Below are 18,212 nucleotides of genomic sequence, written 5' to 3'. Positions count from 1 at the left end.
CAATTCAAGCATATAAGGCTATAATATCGTTTGGATGAATGCAAAAACTATTATGTGATTTTATAAAAATGTGGGGTAAAGAAAGCTGTTTTAACATGGCATCTTCTTGAACTGACCTGTATTTTCCTGCATTCTAGACTAGAGCACTGAGTGGAACGATGGATTAGATTTTTGGAGGGTTTGTGGTTTGAAAATGCACACTTTTGAATTTGGAAGCTGGAGCAACCCCCTGATCTGAAATATGAGGATATATGGTGGTGGTAGTCAGTATCCCATTCCGAAATGGACACAGGGTTTTCCCACTCTGACCCGATATGCACAAATACATTTCTTTAACACGAACCAGGTTTCCAGCCAAACCTTATGCGATTAATTAAACTACATATAGGATTTTTTTTTTTTTTCAACAGGCCTGGTGGAAACAACATTTGTCGGTCAATTTTCCAAATTGCGACAAAACAAAATACTATAAAAGTTGCCCACTGGGCACAGACGTTAATTCAACATCTATTTTTGTATGAGATCTTCAGTTTCTTGCCAATTTCTCACGTGGAAAAGCCTTAATTTCTCACGTGGAAAAGCCTTAATTTCTCACGTGGAAAAGCCTTAATTTCTCACGTGGAAAAGCCTTAATTTCTCACGTGGAAAAGCCTTAATTTCTCAGAACAAGAATAGACTGACGTGTTTCAGAAGAAAGGACTTTGTTTCTGGCCATTTTGAGCCTGTAATTGAACCCACAAATGCTGATGCTCCTGATACTCAACTAGTCTAAAGAAGGCCAGTTTTATTGCTTCTTAAATCAGAACAACATTTTTCAGCTGTGGTAACAAAATTGCAAAAGGGTTTTCTAATGATCAATTTGCCTTTTAAAATGATTAACTTGGATTAGCTAACACAACATGCCATTGGAACACAGGAGTGATGGTTGCTGATAATGGGCCTCTGTACACCTATGTAGATATGTAGATATTTCATAAAATATCTGCCGTTTCCAGCTACAATAGTCATTCACAATGTCTACACTGTATTTCTGATCAATTCGATGTTATTTTAATTGACAAAAAAATGATTTTCTTTAAAAAACAAGGACATTTGTAAGTGACCCTGAACATTTGAATGGTTCTGTATATAGACGAGTGATTTATAAATGTATAAACTATGACATGCCTGCGGGATTGAGCATATTAGACCTTTTTCAGACAACTCTACTGTCTCAAGGTTCACATACCACTCAGGAAAGGAGAGGTAGCGAGAGGGAGAGAGGGGAGTAAGTGAGCACAAGGTCAACGAGAGAAAGAAGTATGGAGGAAGATTGAGAGAGCGGGGGGCAATGGTTTCCTGAACTTGGGTTATCAATATTTAACATTGTGCCTGCCTGGTCCCTTCGGGGGATTATATTGCACTTCTGGGCCATGATGTCATGATACTCAGAGAGAGAGATGGAGGGAGGGGGAGAGGGATATCGGAGACTCAGACTGGCCTGTGGCTTTCATCAATGATAGAACAATTGACCCAGCAGAGGCTAAAGAGAATACTGTTGGTCTGTCTGAGTCAAGGGCTGGGGGACAAGGGAGACTGGCTGTGGCTGCTATAGTGGACTGGACATTAGAAGAGTGTGTGAGGTGGAGTGCATCTCTCTCTCTTTCTCGTTTTCTTTGACGGTGGCAGGGAAGAGGCAGGCTGGGCTGTCCACTAAAGCTATCACAGGGCTCATAAGGAAGGGGGAGGAACAGAACAGGCTGCTGCTGCTACAGTATGTACAGCTGCTCCCAACACAGTCTCCTCTTCCTCTCTTTCTCTTACTTTCCCTCCCTCCTCGATCTTTCTTTCTCTCTATCTTCTCACAACATGGAGCCCAACAGTCCTAAGAAGATCCAGTTTTCTGTACCTGTCCGACAGAGTCAGCTGGACCCTCAGGCATCGGAGCATGTAAGTGAAAACATCCACTTCTACATGATATGTTAATAAATGTGATAACCATTATGACATGGTAATGGAATGATATTGTTATGTTGGGCTCGCTGAAAGAGTGTGGGGCTTATCCCTGTGAGACCCAAGCATTTATGCCCCCCAAAAATTGCAACACTTACAAAATTCCGACTGCTCTTGCTCAGAATGTTTTCTCAATTTCTTTTTTTCTTCTACATAATCACATCGTAAAGACAGGACACACAACAAATGCTACTTAGTTAATCTCCGTAGACTCAGATGTATTTCTAAGTAGTGTTAGACATGGGTTTAGGACCTGTTGCATTTTTGCAACCTGGGAATCTGAGTTAAAAGGACTAGCTCCTCTTGACACTGACTGGCAGAAGAAGCTTTACTTGTATCATGTTATGCAGGTGTGGGAAACCTGTTTTATGTCATGGACAATGGTGAACTCCTTGAAAGATGAGTGAAGGCGTGTTTTCCCCCTCCACTTTCTGGAATTATTTGTCACAATCTTAGTTTTCTAGACTTTATTGCAATGTCTTAGTGCCTTAAGTGAATATTGCTTGGGGAAAAAGTATAGTGCCAGACTAAACTATTTCCATTGTATCCTTATTTGTCACCATAGTGGTTATAAAAAAATAGCTTCATCCAAAGCTTTGGCCAACCTCTCCCACTCCCCCCACCACCTCCACACCCACCCCTCTCCATAACCTAGACTAGGGATTTTATTGATACTGAACTATAGTCTATCACTTTGTAAAACATGCACACACAGCAGTGACTGGTGCTTGTTGTCTGTCTCCAGCTATACTCAGAGACACACTTTAACACCACTTTTCCCTATCCTGTCTCTCTGCCCCATCTCTCTACCCGGTCCTGTCTCTCTGCCCTGTCCTGCTCTACCCTGTCCTGTCCCGACCTGCGACCCTATCCTATCCCGCCCTGTCTTGTCTCTCCCAAACAGATCCGTAAGAGGAGACCTACACCAGCCACCCATGCCATCTATCTTCCACCAGACCTAACTGCAGCAAGTAAGATACTTCTCCTGTGTGAAAAACAGGGTTGGGGTCAATTTAAATTTCATCTCATTCAATTCAGGAAATAGACATTCTAATTGCCCTCAATGAAAAACAGTGAAAATGGAATTTCGGTAGTTTCCTGTATTGAAATGTAATGTGTGGTCTGAATGTTGCCAAGCTACACTCAGCATGACTCTAAACTGTCATGGAAATGATGTGTGTCTTCATATGACAGTTGTTTGGTTTTTGATTTGTTGTGCTCCTGTTGAGGGTCGTTTGAAATTTGGAGACTTTTTGTTTGTTCCCAACTTGCTCATTATTGATAGTGAGAAACACAAACGAGATTTGGCTCGCTCTCATTTATGTAAATCATCTTAAGTGTTTTCTTTCAGATCTGTCTGTTGACATTTAATGAATAGCTGTGGGATATAAAGGAGTTATGTAAACATGGGTTTAATGAGGGCTCGAAGACTATTATTGTGGGCTACACAAAATAGAGTGTTAAACTATAAGATGTCTGAGGGGGGAATGATGGATCGAGGGTGATCTCAGCCCTGGTGAATGGGAGTAACGAGAAGAGTGTTAAACTATAAGATGTCTGAGGGGGGAATGATGGATCGAGGGTGATCTCAGCCCTGGTGAATGGGAGTAACGAGAAGAGTGTTAAACTATAAGATGTCTGAGGGGGGAATGATGGATCGAGGGTGATCTCAGCCCTGGTGAATGGGAATAACGAGAAGAGTGTTAAACTATAAGATGTCTGAGGGGGGAATGATGGATCGAGAGTGATCTCAGCCCTGGTGAATGGGAGTAACGAGAAGAGTGTTAAACTATAAGATGTCTGAGGGGGGAATGATGGATCGAGGGCGATCTCAGCCCTGGTGAATGGGAGTAACGAGAAGAGTGTTAAACTATAAGATGTCTGAGGGGAGAATGATGGATCGAGGGTGATCTCAGCCCTGGTGAATGGGAGTAACGAGAAGAGTGTTAAACTATAAGATGTCTGAGGGGGGAATGATGGATCGAGGGTGATCTCAGCCCTGGTGAATGGGAGTAACGAGAAGAGTGTTAAACTATAAGATGTCTGAGGGGGGAATGATGGATCGAGGGCGATCTCAGCCCTGGTGAATGGGAGTAACGAGAAGAGTGTTAAAAAGGAAGCGGCAAGGCGACTGTTTTTATCTTTGTTGTGTCATCATGAAACAGTGAAATGGAAGTGGAATCTAACCTTGAGTGAGAGATCCAGAACATGGAGGGTCACAATGTGATATCAGCACAAATACCTTCCCTGTGGCGTCAGCATACGGAGACTGCAACACTGCACAGCTATAGTCACAACACAGCCACAGCTTACAGCTCAGCCTCCAGCACAGCCTGCCACCTCGCCACAGTCACAGCCCATACCCTAGCAGGCTGCAGCACAGTCATAGCAAAGGCTGCCTTGTCCACACTCTGGCCTTCCTCCCCACTGCTTTTGAAAGGTCATAATAGAGTAAGACTGAGAGGACCTGTGCCAAAGAAAGCTCCCCAGGTATAGCTGTGGATGACTCTGAGGCAGTGCGAAGAGACCAGCAGGACCAAATAAGAGATGATTGGTCTCTAAAAGAGAGTACAGTATCTGTCTGTAATCAAACACTGGTACGTTATTCAGTTCAAACCTGATAGATAGCAGAAATTCAACCTTCAACCACATGACACACACCAATCTACCAACTATTTCCTTATGTTGCGTCTGGAAGGCAGTGAGATCAGATATTTCTGGCCTCCAGGGTAAAGCTTGGTTCATTAGCCTCATCAACACCCTGTTGGTGACCTTGACCTTTACCCTGTGTGACTTGACTGTGTGATCATGGACAAACATACATCTCACACGCATCGCCCAGCTGCACACCACATCCCAGCCTGCTGTACAGCCCAGCACAGAAGGCATGCAAAAACCCACCCAGACACACAAACACGCACTGTTCAGGCTGCCCAGTACAGAACAGAAAGGCATGCAAGCAGAGCTCCCAGTCAGGCATCACAGTCATACTCAACATCACGTCACTGAGGGGAACAGGAGTCATTATCGTTATGTCATGACATGAGATAGTGTTGTTGTATCTGACCGCTGTTCCCCATGTCATAACCTGGCACAGCCTAGCTGGCCACATATCTTACAGCACACAGGGTTTGATAAATCATCCGTTTGTGTGTGCTTGTGCATTTGTGTGCATGTGAGCATGTGTGTGTTCTGTGAGGTGCTGGGTGGCCTGAACAGTGTGTTCGTGTCTGGGTGGATTTTTGCAGGCCTTGCACGCGCGTATGTGCGTGTCTAGAAGAGAGGTTTGATAGGTAGGTATGTACAGTGGGGCAAAAAAGTATTTAGTCAGCCACCAAATGTGCATGTTCTCCCACTTAAAAATATGAGAGAGGCCTGTAATTTTCATCATAGGTACACTTCAACTATGACAGACAAAAGACTTTCAACTCCCTCCAAAGATTTTCTATGGGGTTGAGATCTGGAGACTGGCTAGGCCACTCCAGGACCTTGAAATGCTTCTTATGAAGCCACTCCTTCATTGCCCGGGCGGTGTGTTTGGGATCATTGTCATGCTGAAAGACCCAGCCACGTTTCATCTTCAATGCCCTTTCTGATGGAAGGAGGTTTTCACTCAAAATCTCACGATACATGGCCCCATTCATTCTTTCCTTTACGGATCAGTCGTCCTGGTTCCTTTGCAGAAAAACAGCCCCAAAGCATGATGTTTCCACCCCCATGCTTCACAGTAGGTATGGTGTCCTTTGGATGCAACTAAGCATTCTTTGTCCTCCAAACACGACGAGTTGAGTTTTTACCAAAAAGTTATATTTTGGTTTCATCTGACCATATGACATTTTCCCAATCTTCTTCTGGATCATCCAAATGCTCTCTAGCAAACTTCAGACGGGCCTGGACATGTACTGGCTTAAGCAGGGGGACACGTCTGGCACTGCAGGATTTGAATCCCTGGTGGCGTAGTGTGTTACTGATGGTACACTTTGTTACTTTGGTCCCAGCTCTCTGCAGGTCATTCACTAGGTCCCCCCGTGTGGTTCTGGGATTTTTGCTCACCGTTCTTGTGATCATTTTGACCCCACAGGGTGAGATCTTGCGTGGAGCCCCAGATCGAGGGAGATTATCGGTGGTCTTGTATGTCTTCCATTTCCTAATAATTGCTCCCACAGTTGATTTCTTCAAAGCAAGCTGCTTACCTATTGCAGATTCAGTCTTCCCAGCCTGGTGCAGGTCTACAATTTGATTTCTGGTGTCCTTTGACAGCTCTTTGGTCTTGACAATAGTGGAGTTTGGAGTGTGACTGTTTGAGGTTGTGGACAGGTGTCTTTTATACTGATAACAAGTTCAAACAGGTGCCATTAATACAGGTAACGAGTGGAGGACAGAGGAGCCTCTTAAAGAAGTTACAGGTCTGTGAGAGCCAGAAATCGTGCTTGTTTTGTAGGTGACCAAATACTTATTTTCCACCATAATTTGCAAATAAATTCATTAAAAATCCTACAATGTGATTTTCTGGATTTTTTTTTTCTAATTTTGTTTGTCTGTCATAGTTGAAGTGTACCTATGATGAAAATTACAGGCCTCATCTTTTTAAGTGGAAGAACTTGCACGATTGGTGGCTGACTAAATACTTTTTTGCCCCACTGTACATGGTGAATTTCTACCCATTGTACTGAATCATCAGTATGAACGTACAGGTTTTATTTATCTCATTGTACTGAATCATCAGTATGAACGTACAGGTTTTATTTATCTCATTGTACTGAATCATCAGTATGAACACACAGGTTTTATTTATCCCATTGTACTGAATCATCAGTATGAACACACAGGTTTTATTTATCCCATTATACTGAATCATCAGTATGAACACACAGGTTTTATTTATCCCATTGTACTGAATCATCAGTATGAACGTACAGGTTTTATTTTTCCCATTGTGCAGAGGAAGGGAAAGGGTTGGTACTGTTAATTGATGGAGGGTGTGCTGGCCCATATTCTCCTCAGAGAGAGTTTTTGGCAGAGGGTAAGGGGTGTTCTTGTCTGCGTCCCAAATAGCACCATATTCCCTTTATAGTGCATTACTATTGACCAGGGCCCATAAGGATCTGGTCAAAAGTAGTGCACCATGTAGAGAGTAGGGTGCTATTTGGGACGTTCCTGTTTGTGACAAACCAGCTAACCCAAATCTACTGGGTGGCAATTAAATTGTCTGACAGAAGCCAGTCGTAGGACCTTCATCCAGCAGCCAGCTTTAGAGGCATTACATAGTCAGAATGTATGAATGTGTGTGTTTTACATCACCTTTCATTTTATCCATTGATTTCTTTATCCTCGGCTGGGTGCATGTATTTCTGTCTCCTCAGTGCCAGGTCTGTGTTTTATGGCAGGCGTAGGTAACCACTGCCAATGTGACAGCTCTGTTCCCACCATGACCCTGGTTCCATCCCTCCTTCCATCTCTCCATTCCTCTATCCCTCTATTCTCTGTCTCCATGGGCGTATGGACAGTTTCCTCCAGCCTAGTTGTCTTGTCAAACTCTTTGCTTAGTTGACAGTATTTATGCTATCTGGCCTTTTACCATTACATTATCCTGAGAGATCCCATTGGGAGTTACTGGCTGTGTGCTGTGAATGAGAATGGATGGTGTAGTGTAGTCGAGTGAAACTTGTTTTGCTCAACTCTGTCTGTGTATGTGGGCTGCATACTGTAGGTGGTGTGCGCGGGACCCTATTCATTCACAGCCATTATTTCTGCTACAAGCAGCTCTTTGTCTTGCTGATATTTCCCTGTGAATGTCATCCAAACTGTGTCTCTTGGAGAGAGGCCACTTCTGAAGGTTAATACTGAACCTTACTGTAGTTTTGTGTCTCTGGATTATTGGGTGTCCTGAATCAGAATTTTATAATTGAGAACCAGATGTGCTATCAAGATATTTTGAGCTGCAGTGCCCATGGCTTTAATTGAACACTCTCCCTAACAGAGATAATGTGTGAAACCCATGGACCTGGAAATAGCTAATACAAGACTCTCCCTCTGGCCATTTTAGCTTTTTATAAGGCTCACTGTTGATTTGCCATCAGCTCGTCAACTCTCTCCTCTTGTGTAAAAACAGCTGGTCATTTTCCTTGGACGCAGACCCAGTAGTATGACTGGTGTCCTATAACAGTGGCTGGATTGAAGGGTGTCACAGAGGATGTATAGTGTTATATATGCATTGTAAAGTGTCATAGCAGGCTTACATGACCCCAGGGAATGCCAGTGCTCTTTTCCCCTGCCCACTACAGCGGAGACTATGACGTCATCACCCTCCCATGCCCGTAGGCTTGATGGTCCGAGACACACTGACTTCATTCAGCTATTGTTGTGAGGTGATGTGATATATGGTAGTAACATGCTGATAATGTGGTCCACATGTTTTGCTGCTGCCTTTAGTTCATGTACTGTGTTGGCCTTAGAATACAACATAGGCCTACAGTACAAGGTTTAATTTTTGTCCAATACATATCATGTGCTCTGCATGTTTAGCTGTTTTGTAGTCACCTCCAATGCTTGTCTGTTGTTCCGTGCCATTCAAACAACACCCGTGGCCATGTTAATGTGCTCCACATGTTTTGATGTCAGTTCATGTACAGTATTGGCCACAGAGAACTACATACAGATGTAGGATCTTAATTTAATCTACAGTCCCAGTCAAAAGTTTAGACACACCTAATCATTCAAGGGTTTTTCTTTATTTTTTTACTATTTTCTACATTGTAGAATAATAGTGAAGACATCAAAACTATGAAATAACACACATGGAATCATCTAGTAACCAGAAAAATGTTAAACAAATCAAAATATGTTATTATCCACCCTTTGCCTTGATGACAGCTTTGCACACTCTTGGAATTTTCTCAACCAGCTTCACCTGGAATGTTTTTCAAACAGTCTTGAAGGACTTCCCACATATGCTGAGCACTTATTGGCTGCTTTTCCTTCACTCTGCGGTCCAACTCATCCCAAACTATCTCAATTGGGTTGAGGTCGGGTGATTGTGGAGGCCAGGACATCTGATGCAGCACTCCATCACTCTCTTTCTTGGTCAAATAGCCCTTACACAGTGGGAACCACACATGCAGAGATCATCCGTTCACCTACTCTGCGTCTCACAAAGACACGGCGGTTGGAACCAACAATCTCACATTTGGACTAATGTCCATTGCTCATGTTTCTTGGCCCAAGCAAGTCTCTTCTTATTATTGGTGTCCTTTAGTAGTGGTTTCTTTGCAGCAATTCAACCATGAAGGCCTGATTCACGCAGTCTCCTCTGAATAGTTGATTTTGAGATGTGTCTGTTACTTGAACTCTGAAACATTTATTTGGGCTGTAATTTATGAGGCTGATAACTAATGAACTTATCCCCTGCAGCAGAGGTAAATCTCTGTCTTCCTTTCCTGTGGCTGTCCTCATGAGAGCCAGTTTCATCATAGCACTTGATGGTTTTTGCGACTGCACTTGAAGAAACTTTCAAAGTTCTTGAAATGTTCCGTATTGACTGACCTTCATGTCGTGAAGTAATGATGGACTGTCATTTCTCTTGGCTTATTTGAGCTGTTTTTGCCATAATATGGATTTGGTCTTTTACCAAATAGGGGCTATCTTCTGTATACCGCCCCTACCTTGTCACAACACAACAGATTGGCTCAAACGCATTTAAGAAGGAAAGAAATTCCACAAATTTACAAGGTACACTTTTTAATTGAAATTCATTCCAGGTGACTACCTCATGAAGCTGGTTGAGAATGTGCAAATCTGTCCTCAAGGCAAAGGCTGGCTACTTTGAAGAATCTCAAATATAAAATACAGTACCGTTAAAAGGTTTGGCGTCACTTATAAATTATTTTTTTCTTTTTTTTATATATATATATTTTTGTCCATTAAAATAACATGAAATTGATTAGAAATACAGTGTAGACATTGTTAATGTCGTAAATGACTATTGTAACTGGAAACAGCTGATTTTCTATGAAATATCTAGACAGGCGTACAGAGGCCCATTATCAGCAACCATCACTCCTGTGTTCCAATGACATGTTGTTAGCTCGTCCAAGTTTATAATTTTAAAAGGCTAATTAACAATGTCTACACGGTATTTCTGTTCAATGTTATGTTATTTCAATGGACAAAAAATGTGCTTTTCTTTCAAAAACAAAGACATTTCTAAGTGACCCCAAACCTTTGAACGGTAATGTTTATTTAGATTTGTTTAACACTTGTTTTCATTACTACATGATTCCATATGTACTATTTCATAGTTGTGATGTCTTCAATATTATTATACAATGTTGAAAATATTAAAAATAAAGAAAAACCCTGGAATGATGAGTAGGTGTGTCCAAACCTCTGACTTTTACTGTATATTGTCACGGCAAAACAATCGTGCAGCAACAGGATTTGAACGTTTAGTCGAGAATGTTGCTTGATCGTGGTTAGGCTATTAGCTGGTCAAAGGTAGGATACAGAAAAACATGCAATACTCTTAACCCACACTAACACATGGTTAAGTTTTCAGTGAGCTTATGGAAATGACAAAGCTCATCTGCATTTCCTGAGGTGCAGAAAAATTCTTAGCAGCAAAAGAGTGATCAAAGTAAGATCCAGCATCTGTATAATACAGGGCTCGTGTGTTGACCCATGCTATTCATTCAACAAAATAGTCATGTTAATGTGGTACACATGTTTGTGCTGTCTTCCGTTTATGCACTACAAACGTGATGGAGCTGAATTCAGTCTGGATTTTCAGGCTACGTCTGTTGTCCAGTGCCATTTATTCAATAACTTATTGAATTATTGGTGTTTCGCTCCAGCTGTGATGTTCATGGTGATATGAATCACCCCTGGTTGTCATTTCTAAGATCAATTTCAATTCAGAGAAACGTCAATGGAGGAGCAGTTAGCGCAAACCAGTCAGCCATTACAGCCGGATGTTAGCAGTGATCTGGACACTGAACCATAAACTCTCTCAGCCATGAACTCATCATGATGAACATTACAGCTCTCCCACTGTAGTCACATCACACAGGTGAAATACAATGTTCCAGCAGAACCTCAGCACACAGATTCTAACCAAGGGTTGAGTAATAGCTCCTTTTTTGGGGCGACAGGTAGCCTAGTTATTAGAGCGCTAGTTCAGTAACCGAAAGGTTGCTGGATCGAATCCCCAAGCTGAGGTAAAAATGTGTCATTCTGCCCCTGAGCAAGGCAGCCCCCAGCACCTCTCTGATTCAGAGGGGTTGGGTTGAATGCATTCAGTTGTATAGCTGACTAGGTATCCCCTTTTTTTAATGCTGACAATTTTAGCTAAACTGACAAATGTACTATAACTCATGTCTGCTTTTCTCTCACACAGATGACAAGCAGACTACAAGTCATCAAGGAGAGGTAGTTGACACTCTGTTTACCTTGCTCTGTTTACCTTGCTCTGTTTACCTTGCTCTGTTTACCTTGCTCTGTTTAAAAGCAGAAATAAAAGTCAAAGAACAACATTATCAGGATGCTCCCTAGCAGCAGTCTATGGTTCTATGAGGTGGCATGTCTATCTGATGCAGTTGTCATTGATTACCTGAGATGGCCTGGCTCCTGAAATAGCTTCAGTGAAATGGGATCTCTGCTTGTTGTTTCTCATGCGGTTCTTTTTTTCCCCCTCCATCTCTCTACACCAGACCCAGAGTGCAGGGACATCTCCCGCTCAGAGAAAACACAGCGTCTACACTCCGCCCACCATGAAAGGTACAGGTCGTCACTCACACCATTTTTTTCAACACAAACCGTTGCATTCACAAGCTCTGCCGTCAAGACAGCACAGGTGACATTGGTTCATATTCTCCTTTTATTCTGGAGAGTAGGAAACACTGGGTGTATTGTCTGTGGTCAGCATTATATTTAAACAGAGCCCACTGAAGCGTGTGACAGAGTAACTGCTTGCTGACTCATAGAGGTAGCTATTTCCTGGAAAGGCCATGGCTACTCTATATATATACATCTACATTAGATATTGATTGACTGAGAGTTATATCATCCTCCTGTTATAAGACTCTCAAATGGATAGTCAGATAGTGCACAAAGAGAGCTACACCATCCCATCTCTCAAATGGATAGTCAGATAGAGAGCTACACCATCCCATCTCTCAAATGGATAGTCAGATAGAGAGCTACACCATCCCATCTCTCAAATGGATAGTCAGATAGAGAGCTACACCATCCCATCTCTCAAATGGATAGTCAGATAGAGAGCTACACCATCCCATCTCTCAAATGGATAGTCAGATAGAGAGCTACATCATCCCATCTCTCAAATGGATAGTCAGATAGAGAGCTACACCATCCCATCTCTCAAATGGATAGTCAGATAGAGAGCTACACCATCCCATCTCTCAAATGGATAGTCAGATAGAGAGCTACACCATCCCATCTCTCAAATGGATAGTCAGATAGAGAGCTACATCATCCCATCTCTCAAATGGATAGTCAGATAGCTACACCATCCCATCTCTCAAATGGATAGTCAGATAGAGAGCTACACCATCCCATCTCTCAAATGGATAGTCAGATAGAGAGCTACACCATCCCATCTCTCAAATGGATAGTCAGATAGAGAGCTACACCATCCCATCTCTCAAATGGATAGTCAGATTACACCATCCCATCTCTCAAATGGATAGTCAGATAGAGAGCTACACCATCCCATCTCTCAAATGGATAGTCAGATAGAGAGCTACACCATCCATCTCTCAAATGGATAGTCAGATAGAGAGCTACACCATCCCATCTCTCAAATGGATAGTCAGATAGAGAGCTACATCATCCCATCTCTCAAATGGATAGTCAGATAGAGAGCTACACCATCCCATCTCTCAAATGGATAGTCAGATAGAGAGCTACACCATCCCATCTCTCAAATGGATAGTCAGATAGAGAGCTACACCATCCCATCTCTCAAATGGATAGTCAGATAGAGAGCTACATCATCCCATCTCTCAAATGGATAGTCAGATAGAGAGCTACACCATCCCATCTCTCAAATGGATAGTCAGATAGAGAGCTACACCATCCCATCTCTCAAATGGATAGTCAGATAGAGAGCTACACCATCCCATCTCTCAAATGGATAGTCAGATAGAGAGCTACATCATCCCATCTCTCAAATGGATAGTCAGATAGAGAGCTACACCATCCCATCTCTCAAATGGATAGTCAGATAGAGAGCTACACCATCCCATCTCTCAAATGGATAGTCAGATAGAGAGCTACACCATCCCATCTCTCAAATGGATAGTCAGATAGAGAGCTACACCATCCCATCTCTCAAATGGATAGTCAGATAGAGAGCTACACCATCCCATCTCTCAAATGGATAGTCAGATAGAGAGCTACACCATCCCATCTCTCAAATGGATAGTCAGATAGAGAGCTACACCATCCCATCTCTCAAATGGATAGTCAGATAGAGAGCTACACCATCCCATCTCTCAAATGGATAGTCAGATAGAGAGCTACACCATCCCATCTCTCAAATGGATAGTCAGATAGAGAGCTACACCATCCCATCTCTCAAATGGATAGTCAGATAGAGAGCTACACCATCCCATCTCTCAAATGGATAGTCAGATAGAGAGCTACACCATCCCATCTCTCAAATGGATAGTCAGATAGAGAGCTACACCATCCCATCTCTCAAATGGATAGTCAGATAGAGAGCTACACCATCCCATCTCTCAAATGGATAGTCAGATAGAGAGCTACACCATCCCATCTCTCAAATGGATAGTCAGATAGAGAGCTACACCATCCCATCTCTCAAATGGATAGTCACTAGTTAGGTGGCGCAACACGGACTATGGGCACAAAATAACTAATTTGAACACAGCAGCCTATTCTTGGTCCAATTAGATAGCAACTATATTATTGTAGTAATTATTGCAGTTTCCATTACACATTTGGCTTGTTAATTAGGGGGTGGATTAGAATATATCCAACATGGCCAAACAATATCCAATGGCCAAAAGCCTTTAGGCTCAATGGCCTTGAATTCAGTTGAATGCTGAATATGCTCCAGTTCAGAGCACAGCAGGAGACCACTTTCTGTTGTAACAGATGGTCAAATAAATGAAATGCCCAGTCCAATCAAAAACATGATTTCTGTATTTTATATATTTCCATACTATGAGGTTGGAATAATACTATGAAATTGTGAAAATTATGATAATGCCATTTTAGTGTAAGCGCTGTTTAAATCATCAAGTCAAATTGTATTAGTAAGATGCTTTGTAAACAACAGGTGTAGAGACTAACAGTGAAATACTTACTTATGGGACCTTTCCAACAATGCAGAGAGAAGATAATAGAAAAGTAAAAACAAAGTAATAATAGATACACAATGAGTAATGATAACCTGGCTACATACAACGGGTATCAGTACTGAGTCCATATGCGGTTATTGAGGTAATTGAGGTAGATATGTACATATAACTAGGAATAAAGTGACTAGGCAACAGGATAGATCAACAGTAGCAGCAGCATATGTGATGAGTCGAAAGAGTTAGTGCAAAAAGGGTCAATGCAGATAGGGTGGCAGATAGTCTTGCAGTTAAGAGCGTTGGGATGGTCACTGGTTCGGATCGCTGAGCTGACTGGGTGAAATATCTGTCGATGTGCCCTTGAGCAAGGCACTTAACCCTAATTACTCCTGTAAGTCACTCTGGACAAATGTCTGCTAAATGAATCAAATTTATTTTAAAAAAATTAGAATAATTATAGTCTGGGTAGCTATTTGGTTAACAATTGAACTAACTATTTAGCAGTCTTATGGCTTGGTGGTAGACGCTGTCAGGATCCTGTTTGTTCCAGACTTGGTGCATCTGTACTGCTTGCCGTGTGGTAGCAGAGAGAACAGTCTATGACTTGGGTGGCTGGAGTCTGACAATTGTTAGGGCCTTCCTCTGACACCGCCTGGTATAGAGATCCTGGATGGCAGAGAGCTCGGCCCCTGTGATGTACTGGGCAATTCGCACTACCCTCTGTAGCGTCTTGCGGTCGGATGCCAAGCAGTTGCCAGCAGCTGTAGAAATGTTAGAGGATCTGAGGGCCCGAGCCAAATCTTTTCAGCCTCCTGGGGGGGAAGAGGCACCTCTTCACGACTATGTTTCTGTGTTTGGACCATGATAGATCCTTAGTTATATGGACACCGAGGAACGTTGATGTGAATTGGGGCGTGCTTGGCCCTCAAATTTCCTGTAGTCCACAATCAGCTCCTTATCTTGCTGACATTGAGGAAGAGGTTGTTGTCCTGGCACCACACTGCCAGGTCTCTGACCTTCTTTCTATAGGCTGTCTCATCGTCTTATGGGGTTAGGCCTACCACCGTTGTGTCATCAGCAAACTTAATGATGGTGTTGGAGTCATGCAGTTGTGAACAGGGAGTACAGGAGGGGACTAAGCATGCACCTCTGAGAGGCCCCGTGTTGAGGGTCAGCGTGGCGGATGTGTTGTTGCCTACCATCACCACCTTGGGGCGGCCCGTCAGGAAGTCCAGGATCCAGTTGTAGAGGGAGGAGTTCAGTCCCAGGTACCTGAGTGATGAGCTTTGAGGGCACTATTATGTTGAACCCTGAGCTTTAGTCATAGGTGTTCATCTTGTCCAAGTGGGAGAGGTCAGTGTGGAGTGCAATATAAATTGTGTCATCTGTGGATCTGTTAGGGGGGTATGCAAATTGGAGTGTGTCCAGGGTGTCTGGTATGATGGTGTTGATGTAAACCATGGCCAGCCTTTCAAAGCATTGGCTTCTTGGGCACAGGGATTATGGTGGTCTGCTTGAAACATGTAGGTATTACAGACTGGGTCAGGGAGAGGTTGAAAATGTCAGGGAAGACATTTGCCAGCTGGTCAGCGCAAGCTCTGAGTAAGCGTTCTGGTAATCCTTGTGAATGTTAACCTGTTTAATGGTCTTACCCACATCGGCTTTGGAGATTGAAAAACCGCCTGAAATTTCAGTGACATCACCATGTGGTAAATTAATTCATTCGACTAATGAGAGTTCCAAACCTGTATGCCAATAACAGCTAATTTTCTGTTTTCCCCTCCCCACACAAACCGTCCGACAGTCTTAGCAAAATTCTTGCTTGAGAAATTGCTCTTTGCTAAGAAGCTTTTTTGTTTGTTTTTCCGATTTGAATTGAAAATGATTACAGTATGGTAATAACCATACCTAGAAAGTACCTAGAAATGATCTGATATTGGACCTTTAAAGTGAAGTATTATAGCACCATTTATTTAGGTTCCATACTCTGTGTCCACAGACTGCTCTAGAGGCCATGGTGAGGACAGAGACAGCCTGCCTCCTACCAGGCTGGCCAAGACTCACACAGACACGCTGGCCCTAGCAGAGGAGCTATCAGGGGCCCTGCCACACACACCGAGGCGCAAAGACACCCCCTACCAGCACCAGCCTCCCTTCATTCCAGGTAAGGCCCTCACAGCAACACACTGTACCTGATATGAAAGTCTAGTCGAACTGGACTGTAGCTTATGTGGAAGGCTACAGTCAAATAATGTGGGCCTGACTCAGGTTTGTGTTGTTTCCTTTACAGAACATGTAAAGCTGAAGATACAGCTCACCACTGTGGTTGAGGTTGTGAGGGCGAATCAGTTCACACTGTCAAATCTAGTTGGTCACACTACTGTCAATGGCTTGATGTTGGTCATAGTTAACGGATATAGACTAAAGCGTTTAAAGATCTCCATACACATGGACGTCTTCTCTGTGCTGTTGCTTAGCTGCAGGGAGGAGTGTTCCAGCCACATTAACAGGTGGCCTGGTCACAGGACAGATTACATTTGACCACTGTGCTGACACAAACAGCATCATACTTGCACACACACACACACACACCATCATCATCCTCTGTAGCGTATTAGAACAGGACACAGTGTGTGCCTGTGTGAAGAGCTGTTAGAACATACTGCGACTGTTTCTTAGTTATTGATCTCTCTGATATGACCCTACAGCACTCTCTGTCCAATTCCCAGGGGTCAAGCTGCTCAAGAGCAAATCAAAGATCTCCTTCCCTGAGGAGGAAGAGAAGGAGGCGGAGGAGGATGAAGATACCAAGAAGAAGTAGGATCCAAAGTGAAGCGTGAGGAGCAGACAAACTGTTGGCCATGTTTCTGATGGTTCACACACATGAATGGGTAATGAACTCTTGGTAAGAGATGATGCTAAACTATCAGGTTATCATTTCTAACCTGGGAATCCATTTTATTCAGCCATGCGTTGTTGAGATCAAGAAAGGACAATGTCATTCATTCATTTGTCTGTACTGTATCTCAAACTCTTAGTTGGTTATGTATGGTTAATTATTGTTAGATATTGTAATAAGAGAGTATATATGAACAGCAATACTGGCTGTTATGCAGTGAAAATATCTGGAAATATACAGATTTGTTTGTTTTCTTTAAACAGAAAATAACAATGCATCTCATTGTGTCTGTCTCATCATGTAAAAACATATTTCACATAGATTGACTTGATATTTTTGTAGTATTTTATACAAACTGGGCTATGTATGAATTGTTAGACTTGTTTACCACTCTAAGGTACTGCACAAACAAAGGAGTCCTACAATTTATTTTATTTCTTTCGATCACTGGTGTTTGGAGTGTGAGTCCTATCCTATGAAAGGCTGATGCATTGCACATGTGACCAAATAATACAGTTCATTCTTGAATGAACTGTTGGCAAAACATGTACATTTCAGATGTCTAACGCATTGTGGACCTATAGTGCAGCAGAGAAACATCACCTGCAAATAATGCCAAACCCTCTCAATTTCAGGCAGGATTATTTTAGTAGGCTAATTGTTATCTCAAATTAATCGTGGGAAGATTTCATAACACAAAATAAAAAAATGTTCTCTTACATGTAGTCAGTGTATTTATTGTGTCAGTGTATTTGTGTCAGAGGGTGTACATTAACTACATTACAATGGGAAAGGAATAAAACAGCACCCCCAAGTGGGTAATATTAGGCACTGCACAACCAATCATCCTCAGTGTGTGTGTAACTGTCAGCAACCATTCCAGTTCTACTCTAGGGTAAACTATGTTTGTCTAGCATGAGATCAAGAGAGAACACACACTGTTGCAATTAAGAACCGTGATCGTCCTAGTGTACCATACAAAC

The 18,212-nt window shown here is 42.6% G+C and overlaps 1 protein-coding gene across 1 annotated transcript; it reads left to right on the top strand.

Moving 5' to 3' along the window:
• The first annotated feature begins 1,170 nt into the window (after positions 1–1,170).
• On the top strand, positions 1,171–18,164 carry LOC118366865 (protein phosphatase 1 regulatory subunit 1A-like). The gene is made up of 6 exons (XM_035749656.2): positions 1,171–1,929; positions 2,897–2,963; positions 11,384–11,415; positions 11,697–11,763; positions 16,330–16,494; positions 17,060–18,164. The coding sequence occupies exons 1-6, from the start codon at positions 1,756–1,758 to the stop codon at positions 17,149–17,151; spliced, it is 597 nt and encodes a 198-aa protein (XP_035605549.1). The 5' UTR covers positions 1,171–1,755; the 3' UTR covers positions 17,152–18,164.
• The last annotated feature ends 48 nt before the right edge of the window (positions 18,165–18,212 follow it).

The sequence above is a fragment of the Oncorhynchus keta genome, chromosome 34 (assembly GCF_023373465.1).
Source record: "Oncorhynchus keta strain PuntledgeMale-10-30-2019 chromosome 34, Oket_V2, whole genome shotgun sequence".
Classification (NCBI taxonomy): Eukaryota; Metazoa; Chordata; class Actinopteri; order Salmoniformes; family Salmonidae; genus Oncorhynchus; species Oncorhynchus keta.
Note: the sequence above shows the minus strand (reverse complement) of the source record. Positions and strands in the feature narration are given on the sequence as shown.